General features: G+C 39.6%; 1 protein-coding gene across 2 annotated transcripts in view; it reads left to right on the top strand.

The window, feature by feature from the left end:
- The first annotated feature begins 514 nt into the window (after nucleotides 1-514).
- LOC149817093 (long chain acyl-CoA synthetase 9, chloroplastic-like) overlaps nucleotides 515-15,951 on the top strand; it is a 33,208-nt gene continuing 17,771 nt past the window's right edge. Inside the window, exons 1-7 of one of the 2 annotated variants that reach the window (XM_089987290.1) lie at nucleotides 547-658; nucleotides 2,355-2,903; nucleotides 3,175-3,255; nucleotides 3,799-4,071; nucleotides 13,696-13,827; nucleotides 13,992-14,165; nucleotides 14,254-14,483. In XM_089987290.1, coding sequence (XP_089843416.1) covers nucleotides 2,457-2,903; nucleotides 3,175-3,255; nucleotides 3,799-4,071; nucleotides 13,696-13,827; nucleotides 13,992-14,165; nucleotides 14,254-14,483 — 1,337 coding nt within the window. In that variant the 5' untranslated portion in view covers nucleotides 547-658; nucleotides 2,355-2,456. Of the gene's footprint in view, nucleotides 659-2,354; nucleotides 2,904-3,174; nucleotides 3,256-3,798; nucleotides 4,072-13,695; nucleotides 13,828-13,991; nucleotides 14,166-14,253; nucleotides 14,484-15,951 lie in introns of both variants that reach the window. The other variant, XM_089987291.1, reaches the window with a different exon arrangement.

Genomic DNA, 15,951 nt, shown 5'->3' with positions numbered 1-15,951 from the left:
GCTAGGGGTGCAAAGGGTTCGGATCCTGGGCAGCCAAATACATAGAGATTCAGATCCTAATCCGATTTTAAACAATAAAAAATTGCAAAACCTCCATCCCGAATCCCAGCCATTTGCATCCCTAGTTCTAACCATAGTGGCAAATATTTAAAACACAAAAATAGTCGCTTCCGATTTTTCGGGAGAAATTAAAAGTTTTCATATTTCTCACATTTTTATCAGCAAGATACTGACAAAAAAAGAAACAAAAAATAGAAAAAAATATTTGCGGAAATATTAAAAAATACGTAAAAAATAAAAGATCCATTTTCACGAAAAAGTATCCGTTAAAAACATAAACATTATCATTGCAGTAAAAATATCACGATAACATCACATGTTTCCACGGTATTTTCAAATGCCGCCGATATTTTTACGCTGGTTCTAACTCCACCATTTTCACCGGATAGATCAATCCTAGACCTCATAAATATACTCTCAGACAATTTTGGCGTTCTCTCTCTCATTTAATTTCTGTACTCCCTCCAGCCCTCGTCTTCTCTGCCTCTGCTTCTTAAGCTTTCTCTCTCTCTCTCTCTCTCTCTGAGCGCATGGATTGCGTTATCAGGAACTGCCCATGAACGTATTGAGGAAGTTCTCGATTCATTTTGATTCGAAGGTGAGGTAGAGATTGCCCCAACATCGTTCCCTCCCTTTGCATGCTGATTTGACTCCACCTCTCTCTTGCTTATTTGCCTCTTCTTCGTTCCCCATGTCGTTGTTTCGCTTAAATTTAGTTATTTGCTTCGAGATGCGTTCATATACCTACGTGCTCATCTTCTCTTGCTGCTTTCTCTTCGTTTAGGGGATGTTTGGTTGGAATTGCTTATCCCCAACAGTAGGATAGTTCTAGAAATTGCATTGTAATCCAGGATGCAATTTCCCAACTTTTTCTGCTTTTTGGGACAAGTGGGTGTCATACAAACGCTGCATTGGGAATTGTTTTGGGTACTTAGTTTTCGAATTCGATTGAAGTTGGAATTCCTGGGCAACTAGATGCCTGAACTTGGTTATTGGGTAGAAGTGTTTTTTTTTTTTTTGCAAACTCCAAGATGCTGAACTTGGATTTAAAAGCGTGGATTTTTTAGTATGGAATTTTCTTAAAAAAAATTCAAACATCTAATTCCGATTCAGGAATTCGAAGTCTAGCTAATCCAAAGTTAAGCTTCAGATTTGTTGGTCTTGCGGAAATGAACTGTGACAGCATCACCGATGGTCTTTGCTCGAGAAACTTCCATAGAGAGGGCATGATAAGACACTACGATTTCTCGAGGAGCTACTACCGAATAAAACTCTTCTTGTTGGATTTGGGGTCAATGAATATGATACCGCTCTTTATCAACAAAAAGAGAGAAAAAAATGAACAATATGAAGTGTTTGGATAGGATGTGGAAATTCAGTAGTTGCAAACTCTGATTGTCGTGAGAAGCTGAAGCCTTTCCAAAAGATGAAGTTTGTGTCTGAGTTTTCAGTATTCCCTTGATTCAAAAAGATTGTTTATAGGTTAAGTCTCTGTGCAACCGTTCATTTGCAAAGCCTTTTGGTCCCACATTTGCTTGTCTGTTGCTAGTCCTTCTTTGGTTCAATGAAGGATGGAACTCTGCAGCTTAGAGCTCCTCAAATTCTGTAGAAAAACCCGGGATGGATCATATGGCACATAACTTGTTTGTGACTGGCTTTCCTAATGCGGTTCATGAGGCCTTTCTTGGTAATCATGAAAGTCATGCGCTGTAATTTTAGGACAACAATATGCATAAAGAATGTAACTGCATCACATGAACATGTTAAAATGAGGGTTAAAGTAATTGAAATTAGTTGACTGAACATGATCTAGCACTATTGATCCTTGAAAATAGTTACAGATAGTACGGGGTCTTGCATTATTTTAGTTAGAGGCTAAATGCAGCCAAATCAGATAGTACAGGCATAATGTTTTATTCCTATCCTGGTTCAGTTAAATCTAATTCCTTGCTTGCATCTGATTCTAAATGTTAGAGATTGTTTTCCTTTCCAAAAAAATTGAGGGATTGATTTATTGGTTATAAATTATACTTGCATTCATTTGATTATGAATCGCTTATCAATTTGTAGATTTAAGTTGTCAAATGTATTATCATAAAGTGAATGTTGTTTCCCAATTTGTATGTGCATGCACCATGAGAAACAGATTTGGTGTGGCTAGTGTAACATTAAAGCATCTCTCCTTATGGTTTATTCATATCCTGGTTAGTATTGTGATTATGATGTTCTCTGCCTTCACCTTGATTAATCATATTCATTGAAGGAGTGTTTGTCTTTTCATTTTTGGGTAAAAGATTTTTAACAGATTGGCAGGGTCAAAGTAATTGTGGGCCTCTGTACGGAAAATTAGGGTGAAGCAGAGATTCTTATAGTGCCAAGGTGAAAAGATTTGAAAGATGAATGGCTATCTTGTTGGTATTCTTGTGCCTTTCCTGTTCTCTCTTGCACTCAAGAATAGGAATAAGCAAAAACAGCGGGGTGTGCCTGTTGATGTCGGGGGAGAAGTTGGTTTTGCAGTGAGAAACTATCGTTTTGATTCTCCTGTGGAAACAGCATGGGATGAAATTTTGACACTTGCTTCTTTATTTGAGCATTCGTGCAATTTATATGCAAGCAAGAACTTCCTTGGGACACGGACCTTCATTTCTAGGGATATTGAAGTTAGTGAAGATGGAAGATCCTTCGAGAAGCTTCATTTGGGAGGTTATGTGTGGCTTAGCTATGGTGAAGCATTTGAACGTGTATGCAATTTCGCATCTGGGTTAGTTGAGCTTGGCCATAGAAGAGAAGAGCGTGCTGCGATTTTTGCTGATACACGTGCAGAGTGGCTTATTGCTCTGCAGGTAGTATACCTATTCATGTATTTCATTTAAAAAATCGGTGCTAAATCATGCTTCTTACATTCTTCTTCTTAATATTATAATTGAAATTATTAACGAGTTCTACTGATCTTGCATTTCAGTTGAACTATCAAGCTGGGCAAAAGAATGATAAATTTGCTTGCTTTTTTCTGTTTCTAGTAGTTTGCTTTCTTTGTGCAACTGTTGATTTTAGAATTGCTTGCTCTTTCTTCCTTGAAATTTTTTTGATGGCATTCTTTTGATTCTTTAACAGGGATGTTTCAGGCAAAATATTACTGTTGTGACCATTTATGCTTCACTTGGGGAACATGCTCTTGCACACTCACTGAATGAGGTTCTGTTTATCACTTTTCTAAATCTTTTTGAACACCCAGCAAAAAAATTAATCTTTGTACCAGACGATGCTTATCTGGTTCATTTTGGTTAACTATTTTTATGTGAAATATATATCATGTCTCATAATCAGCTTTGATCATGAATAATGTGTGACCATTTTGTTTAAACATGGTATCTAACTGTAAAACAAATATTGGGTTTGGGTTTTCAGTTACTCTAGCTTAAATTGGTTTTTACATTGAAAAGTGAACACTATGCTTTCGTAGAAGGTTTTATCCACACGTTGTTAAATTTATAGAGGCTCTTAATTAAATGTGTTGTCTTTTTCATTTTCTCAAAGGCTCCAGGTTACTTTTCTCATTTGCTGATCAAACTATGAGTTCATTTCTATGGTATATGACTATCCCTCTACTGTCTTTCACAGATTAAGGTTTATTATTCATGAAGTTGATTTTTTGTTTTTCTCTTGGATATGTTTTGTTAATTGTTGGTTCTCATCTGTATTTATCTTTTCTGCTTTTTGTTTTTAAATTTAATGCAGACAGAGGTTTCCACTATAATTTGTGGTCGTAAGGAGCTCAGAAAGATAGTAGGCATAAATGGGCAACTTGACACAGTGAAACATATTATATATATGCATGATGAAGGCTTTCCTGATGAAGTCTCATTGACAGAGAGAACCACTGGCTGGACATTAACATTGTTCACAGATGTTGAGAGACTGGGTCATAAAAATCCAGTTGATGCTCATCTGCCTGTTTCAGCTGACATTGCAGTTATAATGTACACAAGTGGTAGCACTGGCTTGCCAAAGGTTGGTCTGAATGCTTGACATTGTCGGTCTTATTTATATTTCATTCCTATATATAGTGATGAGTATTTGTTACTCCCTTTGACTTTATTGCATGTGCCATAGAGTGATAAGAGCATGCAGAGATGCTTGCTGAACTGTAGATAGTGTTTTTGTTTTAAATTTCATTTTGGTATTTTTAGATCTATTTATATTGTTTGACAATGCAGCTTGCCTACTGTGGAAAAAGAAGAAGCTACACTATCCAAACAATTTGTGTTCTAGAAATGGCACCATCAAGGAAAAAGTGATCACTTCTTATTGTTATCATTCATAACTGAGTGAGCTCATGCATTAGTGTTCATTAATAGAATGCCAAAAATGGTGTCATATGTCAATCATGAGGCCTCTGGTTTCTCAGTTTGATAAATTTCATGCCTTGATTTCAGCAGACCTGTTTAACCTTGTTCTCCCTTAGTGATGTTTGAGAAAGTGCTGAAGGTATAAAAGAGTTAAACAGCTTGACCTGGGCGTGTTGATCCATGATATAAAATCATGTGTTTTATTCATATATACAAATAAATCTCAAATGTATGCCGACCTGCATTCTGAGTTGACATCTTAGTTTAGCAAAGAGGAAGATCTAGCCCCTTAATTGATATCTGAATGCAAGTTGTCTCCACCAATTATTAAGCTGGCTAAGGACAATCTCCACTCTAATCTCAAGTCAAACTGCAGTTTTAAGTGTCATTATGTAGTGTTACCTTCAAGAATGTTATGTATAAACTGCTAAGGTAGCTCTATAATAGAAAAAATTGTGATGTTTGCATGTTTCCTTCCTGCAGTTTACGTTAGATGATGTAAAAACTTGATAATTATGGATATTGATCCATTCTTAAGAGTGAAGTGTTGGTTTTTTTCTTCTTTCACATTGGAAAGATTTAGTTTTGTTTGATTGCATTATCTTACATGGTTATTAGGTGCATGCTTTGAGTGACCGGATTGATTTTGGTTGCTCTTATGCTTATGCTTCATGACATTTTCAGGGTTGACTGGTGGCATTTTGGATGGATGCATTTTGTGTATAAGTTTTTATATGTACTATAAATTGGGTTGGCTTCGAGTTAACTTTGTGGTGGACTTGGTCACTGCTAAAATTAATGTCGTAACACCAAGTTGTGGAGTATCCTCAGCACAACCTATAACTGAGTAATGATTCAGCAGTCAGAATATTAAAATGTGGGCAAAGATAATTCTTTTAATAAAAAGGATATAGTAAAAGAGAAAGACACATCTGTATCAATTATGGAGCATAGGTTTCATTCTATGTAACACTGCTTCTGCACCCCCAAAGCACCTGTGTTGCACCGGCACCTATGTAACATAGGTCCAAAATTGTACAAACATTCATACATGCATATATACTTTTATTTATTTATTTCTTTATATTTATATGTCTGCACCCCCCACCCGAGTTTTTTGAAGTTGCCATGTTGCACCCACAACCACACCCGCACTCCAGAAACCACACCCGCACTCCAGACATAGGCTTCTGCACCCCCAAAGCACCTGTGTTGCACCGGCACCTATGTAACATAGGTCCAAAATTGTACAAACATTCATACATGCATATATACTTTTATTTATTTATTTCTTTATATTTATATGTCTGCACCCCCCACCCGAGTTTTTTGAAGTTGCCATGTTGCACCCACAACCACACCCGCACTCCAGACATAGGTTTCAATGTTTTCTATATCTAACTTGATGCAATTTACATTGGGAAAAGAACTGTGGTACGCTGATATTGCAAACAAATAAGTGGAAAGAAAAATGAAAGTGAGCCAATACAAATTTGCAAAGATAACCCTAAGCTTTTGCTTAGTTTCCACCCTCAAGTTCTAAGTGTTTCCTAATCACAAGTAGATTTGTTTCAAGAAGCAGTCTGAAATCACCATTCTGCCTTTTGGTAAAATGTTATTTGTTTGATTTATCTTCCAACCAAGCAAGGTTTAGCTTCCAGATTCTTCGATGTTCTTTTTTCAATACTAGCAGATCATTGTGTGCTTCATCATTCCATGCTGTGTTAATTTCAATGATGTTTTTGGTCATTATGGTTACATCTGTCTGATGACGGTTGGAGAGGATGGTTTACAACCATGAAGGACTTTCAGGAAAGGGTTTGACTGAAGATTGGAAATGGTGTAAATGATTCATTTGGATGGATCCATGACTGATGGGAAGATACCTCCTTCCATGTTTCTTGTGCTTTTCATTGTTGTCAGATGCAGAAATCGGTTAGTGTCATAATTGATCAGCGGAGCTTGAGTTAGTGAAATGAAAAGGCTTATTGAGGTTTATGGAGCAGTGAAAACCTAGTATTGATGAAGATAGGCTGCTTTACAGGAGCTCTTTAACGGGTGCTTTCTCATGAAGTCATGTTATAGAGCTTTGCTATAACAATCTTTTTGCCCATTTCCTGCAGGTTTGATTTAAGGTTGACATTCAGTATTGATTACTAATACTTGGCTGGTTTCCCTGGATCGGCTATTGAAACAGATATACATGAAGCATAGATGTTCATGATGACTAATAGGTGTGTAATGTGTTTTTCTGCTTAGGTTAGGACTTGTCATATTCTTGTGACTTTTCTCCATCTTTCAGAAGCTTTTCAGATTGGGCATTGACCAGACTTGGATGTCAACATTGCTTCAGAGAATTTGTTGATGAATTCTATAATAGCATGATGGTTTTGGAGAACACTAAGAAGTGGAAGGTGATATGGAGATGGTTGTGTGGATGGATTTTCAAGAACCTATTATGCCAGGTTTGTGTCATTGATTGAAGAATCAACAGATACCAACTCTGTCTGAAGAGAAAATGCTGGGAGCCTGGGACTGATTTATCTTGTAATGGTCTTTCAAGAATAGCACTTGTGGGCTCCTTTTCTCCTGAACTTTACTGGATTTATTAGATCTTATCACAATTTGTAACGCCTCAAAATTTCAAACTTGCGAACCTTTCAGAAAACAAGCAAGTGACTAGAAGAAAATCTCTTTCCTTTCAGAGTTTTTTTATGTAATCAGCGGAAGATAATTCTTTTGTTGAATTTAGAAAGGAAAGCTGACAACTTTGGGCACGTTAGCTAAAAGAACCAAAACTCACTACACATGATACTTGCAAAATACTTGGAAAAACCACTTTCACTTAAAGAAGTTCCCAAATAGTACAAAATTCGGATATCCAGAGGAAAATCCGTGACAAAACCCAAAAACGTCCAGGATACGAGCTAAGAGCAGGAAAAAGGAAATCTTGAAGCCATCTTGCAATCGCGCCATCACCCATGGTGTACCTAATCATCACCTGTACCCATAGAATGAGTTAGTTTCACGAAAAACTAGTAGGTGCACAAGAGAGACTACAAGAAACTGAATTAAGAGCATTTAATTCAGCATGCTAAGCAGTTTAAAGCAGATCAACAGTTCAAAGCAGGTAAGCAGTTCAAAGCAAGTAATCAGTTCAAAGCAGATACGCAGTTCAAAACTCGATTGAACAAAACGTATGTGTGATTAAACTTTTGTCTTCGTAAGAGTTTATACAGAGCCATAAAAAGAGTTTAGCAGAAGACTATAAGAATGCTATCTTCTACTTGATTCGACACAGATGAAGAGACACAATGCAACATTGCTCTAGCTTGTTTTCGTTCCTTGAACGGGGTCTCTGTATTTAATCATTATCAGGTCATCGTTTGTCGCTCTCACTACTTCTAACAAACTCTTTGTCCTGAACAACCTTAATTTATTTTCATCTCTCAAGGCCTTACGCGGCCAACTGTCACCTGTTATGACTCGCTTAAGGCGTCATACTTTCTTAGAAAAAGCTCACCCTTCCATAAAAGGTCCAAAACATGATCTTATATCATGATCTAAAATCAATAACGATCTGATTCTCACATCTGAGTTGAGCATATAATCATGCTATAACAAAAAACCAAATCTATAGATTCGTAACTGACTATTTTAATCAATCTCAGAAGATCCTGACAGTTCACCATAACTTTTCATGGTAATCAAAATTCACAAGTTCTACGTTGGATCACCTGGTCTGGGAAATGTACGACCTCACAAGAAATTACCGCCCTAAATGGTATACCTGGTCTTAGACCATACACTTCCTCATAGGAGTTCATCGTCTTTGCGGCTACCCGCTCTTGGACAGTGTACTTCCTCACAGAGATTTTATCGCTCTAGCCGATTACCAGATCTTGATCATACATACCCTCACAGAGAATCCTTTGAGAACCCGGTCCTCAACAAATGCCATATTCAATAAAAATTATTGTGATACACGCATCAACACAAATGACCCCTCAGGGTCGATAACCACTATTATAATTAACAAGATCAACGCCGGATCACCTGGTCTGGGAAATGTACAACCTCACAAAGAATTACCGCTCTAGATGGTATACCTGGTCTTGGACCATACACTTCTTCACAGGAGTTTGCCGTCTTTGCGGCTACCCGCTCTTGGACAGTGTACATCCTTACAGAGATCTACCATTCTAGCCGGGTCACCTGATCTTGATCATACACACCCTTGCAGATAATCCTTTGGAGATTAGGTCCTCAACAGATACCATACTCAGTGATACATGCATCAATACAATCGACTGTTCCGAACAATTGACCGCTCTTGGGGTCAGTAGCCACCAATATGGGCACAAACATGTATACCAGCAATATGCATCGTATCACTTCACATGGTAAATCAATTCAAAGATCATAAATTCCTTCAATAAGGTTCCATGAACCATGAACATTTATCACATGCTTTCAACATTTCTTATCACGTGGCATTTCAATCACATCATACAGAAGCATATTACACCACGCATCGCATCATTGCCACAAGGAACATTGCATTCCTCAAATAGGACCTCAAAGCATGCATAAACAAAACATGAGTTCTATATACATGAGAACACACACATAATATATTATGAATCAACTAAACTTCAACATACGTAACTCCTACGTAGTTCAATAAATTCACATAGGATTCAAGTTATATGTGCAAATATTCAGATCATTGTATCATCATATGTATTCACAATTCTTATCTCAAAGCACATCGCATTCGACCTTTCTAGCGTGTAACTCACGCATATATCTTCAAGACATTTTAATCAAATATTCATGATACTTATCAATCATGTTATAAAAGTATGATATATTCACACAAACAATCATAATGCAATCTTCTGCAGTATAACTATGTAGGCGTGACGTGTCATTTACCTGCATAAGCATCATAATCATAAGAATATTGAAGACACCAAAGTCATACGTAATTTCATCGATAAGCTTTTACTTGACAAAAAATACGTACCCAAAACACACGAAAGTCTTATGACTCATCAACCAATGTGAACAAACTTATGTTTCGATATTACTGACCTGCGGGTACGTGCAGACAAATCGTAGAAACAACTGAGACTAGTCCGGGCGTCTGTTATTCTATATATTTTTAATAACCCGAATAGCTAGTTCAGTCCGCTCCTAAGGGGACGACTTTCAGTCGAGAGAGGATTCCTCAAAGGCAGTTACTTGGCAACAGATGCATCCAACTTCTGCAGAAGTCCATGGGATCTACCACCTAGGATAATGTCTGATAGTCCCTTCCCCTAACTCCAATGACTGGGGAGGGCAGATCTTTGCCCGTGGGATGGTTGTTAACAACCTATCCATTGGAGTTTTTGTACCGATCCATCCTCTCTCTTGACAGAAACCAAATGGCGAATGGGTGCATTAGGCATTGCTTAACTAACGACCCATTCTATATGCTCTGACCTTTCAACCACTCGAGCATCTTACTTGTGAAGGCGATCCCATTTTTATGTGTTTACAACATTGTGCATTTAGCACTGTTCGAGGTCACATGACCGTCTCATCCGATCATCACAGTACTAGCGTGCAGTGCATGACTACAAGTACTCTAGGTTGAAAGGGATATAGTTTCTCAATAGGAGCCTCAATAAAAGTGTTTCACAAAGATGTAATGTTTCTCAAACTTTACTTTTGACATTATTTATCTTTTGAAACAACCAACAACTTATGCCAACATTTGACATGCGATTTTCTAGAATCTCATCCGTTATCGTGGTATTTACATGTCTCGATACTGGCATCGATAAACGGGATACAGGTTTCTCAACAGAACTTCCGCTAAGAAGTTCGCTCAAGCCCTAATTCGGGGTTACCCAAGATATGTCGGATAGACGAACAGAACCAGCCAATCACATCCTTCCAAATACTTTGATTTGGGCAGTCTTTGATGCTTTTGTGCAGCTTCCTAAATTCTCAAGTCTACTTTGCAGGACTGATCACTCGAAACACCAAGATTCTTGCTAGGGATCCCTCTTTTTAGACGAGGATGCATCGTTAAGCCCTCAACTCAACTCTAATCGCAAGAGAGAGAGCGATAAATGTCCCTTGCATCCTCCACGAGGATGCCTTTATAACACATGCAATGAGCGAAAACCTGAGCGTCATCTGCAATGACAAGGCACTAACGAAACATTTGCAAAAGCAAGAGCCTGGGCGCAAAGCGCGACGACAAAGAAAAGACATGACAGAAAGTAAAGGACAAGGATCACGAAACCGCGTCCTTGAGTTAAATGCGTACTCGTATAAATATATATATATGCATATATATTTATTTCATTGTCCTTTTTAGTAATTGAACTCAATTCAATTGTCCAAGTCCTCCGTGCAATCTTTCCCTACCTTAGGAAGTTGCGAGATTGTTGGCGTCTGCGGGTGTAAGCGATTGATGACTCAGGTCGCGAGCAGGATCCGTCGTATGAGCTGCAAAAGTGAGACGTTAACATGCTATCTCAATCAGAAAGGTAGAGAGGACAAGGGCGTTGCTGCTGTACTAACGTGAAAGAAGTAGAGGCAGGGGCATCGTGCCCCTGCGAACCTGCTGAATGCGAAAAACGGGGAGGCATGGGGGCTGCACCTTTGCCTAACGATAGTTCATACAGAGGCAGGGGTTGCGCCCCTGCCTTCCGAAAAATCGGACAGAGGCAGGAGTTGCGCCCCTGCCTTCTGAAAGCGAGAGTAGGCAGGGGTTATGCCCCTGCCTGACAAGGTGGAAGAGAGACAAGGGTAACGCCCCTCCCTAATAAAAACAAGGGAGGCAGGGGGCTTCACCCCTGCCTGCCGAAGGAGCAAGGAGGCAGGGGCGAGGCCTCTGCCCGTCGATCACAAAGGGGGAGGCAGGGGGCTTCACCCCTGTCTGCCGAAGTTAGTGGAGGTAGGGGCGACGCCCTTGCCTACTAGAAGAAGAAGGCGCAGGGAGGGGGCTTGGCCCCTTCCCCGCCAAACTGAGGGTGCAGGGAGGGGGCTCGGCCCGTCCCCTGCAAAACGAGTGCACAGGGAGGGGCTTGGCCCCATCCCTACCAAAGGGTACCCAGGGAAGGGGCTCAGCCCCTCCCTTGCATACAGGGGGTACAGGGAGGGGGGTCTGCCCCTTCCCTGTCGCTGGAGGGTGCAGAGAACAGGGAGGGGGCTCGACCCCTCCCCCGCCATCAAAGGGAGCAGGGAGGAGGCTCGACCCCTCCCCTGCAAACAGAGGCCACCGTGAGGGGGCTCGGCCCCTCACTTTCAAAATACGGCACTGGGAGGGTCTCGGCCCCTCCCTAGCTAAAAGGAGTCGCAGGGAGGGGGCTCTGCTCCTCCCCTGCGATTTAGGGCAGCAGGGAGGCGGCTCAGCTCCCCTCCCTGCGCAACAGAGAGGCGAGGGAGAGAAAAACGAACGAAGGAGAGGAGGAGGTGGCGCGTACCTGGAGGGTTGCCGAAGGGAAGGTCGCCGGCGTGCGAGCGTCGCCGGAGGCCGCTGCTCGGCAAACACAAGGAGAGCGGGAGAGGTGGTCGGGTACCGAGAGAGATACGAGAGGCGGTGGCAAGGGTGCAGAGAGAGAGAGAGAGAGAGAGAGAGAGAGAGAGAGAGAGAGAGAGAGAGAGAGAGAGAGAGAGGAGGGGCTGCCGGAAAATAAGAACGAAGCACCCTGCCTTGTTCTTTTTTTCCGGCAGGGGGCTCCGCCACCTGCGGGAAAATAAGGAGGAAGGGGAGCCCCCTGCCGGACGAAGAGGAGAGAGTGGGAATGGGGGGCATACCTGTTAACGGAGGAAAGGGGGAGACAGTGGTTGGCGTCGCCTGCGGCTACCGTCGTCGGAGTCTGGATCGCCGGCGTGAGTGTAGGAGGAAGCTGCAAGGAATGGGGGGAGGCAAAATCGACAAGGTAAGCCCGTCCCTCTGTCGTAAACCCCTTTTAGGGTTCGGGATGAAGTTTGGATCTTGGTCGGGTCCAGATCCGGACCGGACCCGACCCAAATCCAAAATATATTTTGAAATGGACATTTTTGGACTCGGTCAACGTTGATCGAGTTCAAAATGAGGACGGACTCGGCCTCGATTCATTGACCGAGTCTGGCCCGTGTTCGAAGCCGCACTCGTGTCGGAGCATGTCGACGCGGGTGCATCGCCTCCCTAGCCTGAGTCCGTGTGACTTAGCTAAGGCTATATTAACAAAAGAATCAATTGTAGATGGTGAAATGATTAATCCAAAGAAGATCACGACAAAACATTTGCTATTATATACTCATTGTTTACTACATTGCACTCATCCGAAGAATCACATAAAAGCTAAGAAACTTTGCTTCAGTGTATGTTTTTATCACACCTTGACCTTGTCAGCATGAGGTGCCATAGTGCTTCATCGAGCTCTCCTTTTTACTCTACTCAAATCTTTCGTTAATGGGGATGTCAATGGAGTTTCTCCTTTCTTGTAATAGTTAACCTGCTGATGTCAAATATGTTTATTTTGTTAGCATTGATTTGTCAGCTGTACTGTCTACATCACTCATGGAAATATTTAAATTTATGATTCCCAAGGTTACTTCATATGTGGGCATACTCTAATTTATGATATCCGTTCCTTCAGTTAGTTATGCTAGGCTCACTTATCCAAGACATTGTCAGAATTTATCTCCACGTATAGAACTAAGTATGTGTCCCTCAGCATCCATGATTTTATGGATTTTACTTGCCATCCTCTACACCATGATTGGAGCTGCTAGGCATCCAGTTTACATGGTTGTGTGAAGAATGTTTACAGTAGTCAGGGCTTTGGAGAGTGCTTATCTGAGCTGCTGCATCATTAACCATCAGATTCACTTACAAACCTAAATAGGCACACATTTTCTAACATAAGCTTATACCTAGATTTAAGGGATGTTAACAAACATGTATGTTTTTTATTTCCTTATGAGTACTTTAGCCAGAGATCTAATGCTGTCACTTTTCTGCTCCATATCTTTTTGCAGAGTGTACTATTTCTGTAGTTACATCCATACTAATCTGTGTAAGTCCTTCAGTTCCTGTTAATCTACAAAAATTGACCACTTATATAGCAGTATAGAACCATCTGCAATGCAGTAACATTTTTTATTTTGAATTTTTTTGCTATTAAGGTTTGAAGGCATTACTCTTCAAGTCTCTTAGGAGATGCTGAAAATTTCAGCTTACACTCAGATGGTAGATTTTGGTTTATTCATATTTTTTTTGATATTTCTTCCGCAGGGGGTAATGGTAACTCATGGAAACATTGTATCAACAGTTTCAGCTGTAATGACAATTGTTCCTAGCCTTCAAAGCAAAGATTCCTACTTGGCATACCTTCCTCTTGCCCATATTCTTGAGATGGCTGCTGAGGTAGGAGCTTGAAGACCTGATCTTTTTGACAATTTGTTTCATATAGGAAAAAATTTGTAGCCTTTGAAGTTTGAATGTTATAAATTATAATTACGTGCAAACAAAAAAATATATGGAATTTTCTTAACCTTCATTTTCCATTGTGATCTCTCTTCTTATTGTAGGCTGTCATTTATGCGGTTGGAGGTGCAATAGGATATGGATCACCTTTGACGCTTACTGATACTTCAAACAAGATCAAGAAGGGAACAAAAGGTGATGCATCAATGTTGGGTCCAACACTTATGACTGCTGTACCTGCAATACTTGATCGTGTTCGGGATGGTGTGCGGAGGATGGTATTGTTTTTCTTATCCAGATTCATTTTCCTTGTTTCATATAATTTTACAGATCTGATCCATCATGTAAAACTTGTCTGGATTTAAGGTTGATGCTAAGGGTGGACTATCAAAGAGATTATTTGATATTTCATACAACCGTAGGTTGTCTGCAATTAATGGCAGCTGGTTTGGTGCATGGGGCCTTGAGAAGATTTTATGGAATTTTCTTGTTTTTAGAAAGGTTCGGGCAGTTCTAGGAGGTCGCATTCGTTTTTTACTTTCTGGAGGGCCTCCACTTTCTGGAGATACTCAGAGATTTATCAACATATGCCTTGGGTAATAATTCATTATGCTCTGAACATTTTATTTTTCTTCTAGCTGTAATGCATTGGTTACTTTCCATATATTCTGATCTTTAAGATAGTTGAAAAAACTGGTAAATGAAAAAATATATGGCCAGGTTTCTGTTATCGGAATATCCTATTAAATGTAACCAAAGAAGACTCACTTCATCAGTTCATCTTAAAACATAATGAATTGTTCAGTTTCAATTTTCGTTGCCTGAGGTTTATAATCACATATTTGAAAACAGTCACAAATATCGGTATCGGCTATATCTCGGTGATGCTATTTCTCGTGATATTATAGGATTGGTGATAAATCTCGGAAAAATCTCCAAGCTTAAAAAAATAACAAAAATAAGTAAGAAAATATTATCTTTAGATAATAAAATACATATATAATAAAATAAATAAGTAAAAAATGCAAAATAAAGAATAAAAATACATTTAAGATGTAGAAAATAAATAAAAATAGTAACAGTAATTGATAATATCACGATATTATCACAAGAATATCACGATATTTTGAAAATATCGCCGATATCAGTGACTGTGTTTGAAAATAAAACAAGTGACAGTCATATACTAAAGATCATTGCTTCTTTATTTAATTTTTCATGTTGAGGAAACTGATTTTACTTTTTTACATCATCTAATCAGAAGGAAGCACTTTTCTTTTTCTTCCTTGTCAAAAAGTTTGGATTGCTTCATTTAATCCATTTTTTGCGTGGAAGTTCTCTAGAATCAACTCTTATGGAATTTCTGGTATTTCTTAAGTGTCCTTTTTAACATGGAACCTTGGTGGAAAATATTTATGTTATAGATATCTGATACTGATCCTCTTTTGACTATTGAATGTGAAAGTCTTTTTACATCAGTAAGTTGGGATTTGGATTTGTACGTCTTTTGCTTCCCTTTTGTTAGAAATCATGGATTCTGTCATTCAATCACAAGAACGAATACAGAATAGAGAGAGAGAACACGGTGGCTGCAGAAAACCCTAATTAGGGTCTGCGATATCTGACTTATCATTATATATAGGCTGGTACAAATATTACGGTACGAAAATACTCATTACACAACAAGAATTACAATAGGCCATTAATGAACATGAGACTAAATAAACTCGAGTTGGGTCTATGATTCAAGATCCAAACCCAGTCATGAATGATGACTCCTTTTCATCCTCCCTCAAGTTGTACATGGTTTCATCGTAGTCTTGTACTTACTCCTGTGTGAAGCCCTTACCATCCGGCTTATACTTTATTTTATACACCCACTTTGACCCAACTACATTCCAATCATGGGGTCTGGGAAGAATATCCCAAGTGCCACATTCATGAAGGGCCTCCATTTCTTCATTCATAGCTTCAATTCATCTCTTAGAATTGGCTGCTTGATAAAATGTTGGGTTGATCTTCCTTACCTAAAGAGGTTAAGAAGAGTTGGAAATCCATCGAGAA

The sequence above is a fragment of the Nuphar pumila genome, chromosome 14 (genome assembly GCF_984573655.1).
Source record: "Nuphar pumila chromosome 14, dmNupPumi1.hap1.1, whole genome shotgun sequence".
In the NCBI taxonomy this organism is placed as follows: domain Eukaryota; kingdom Viridiplantae; phylum Streptophyta; class Magnoliopsida; order Nymphaeales; family Nymphaeaceae; genus Nuphar; species Nuphar pumila.
Note: the sequence above shows the minus strand (reverse complement) of the source record. Positions and strands in the feature narration are given on the sequence as shown.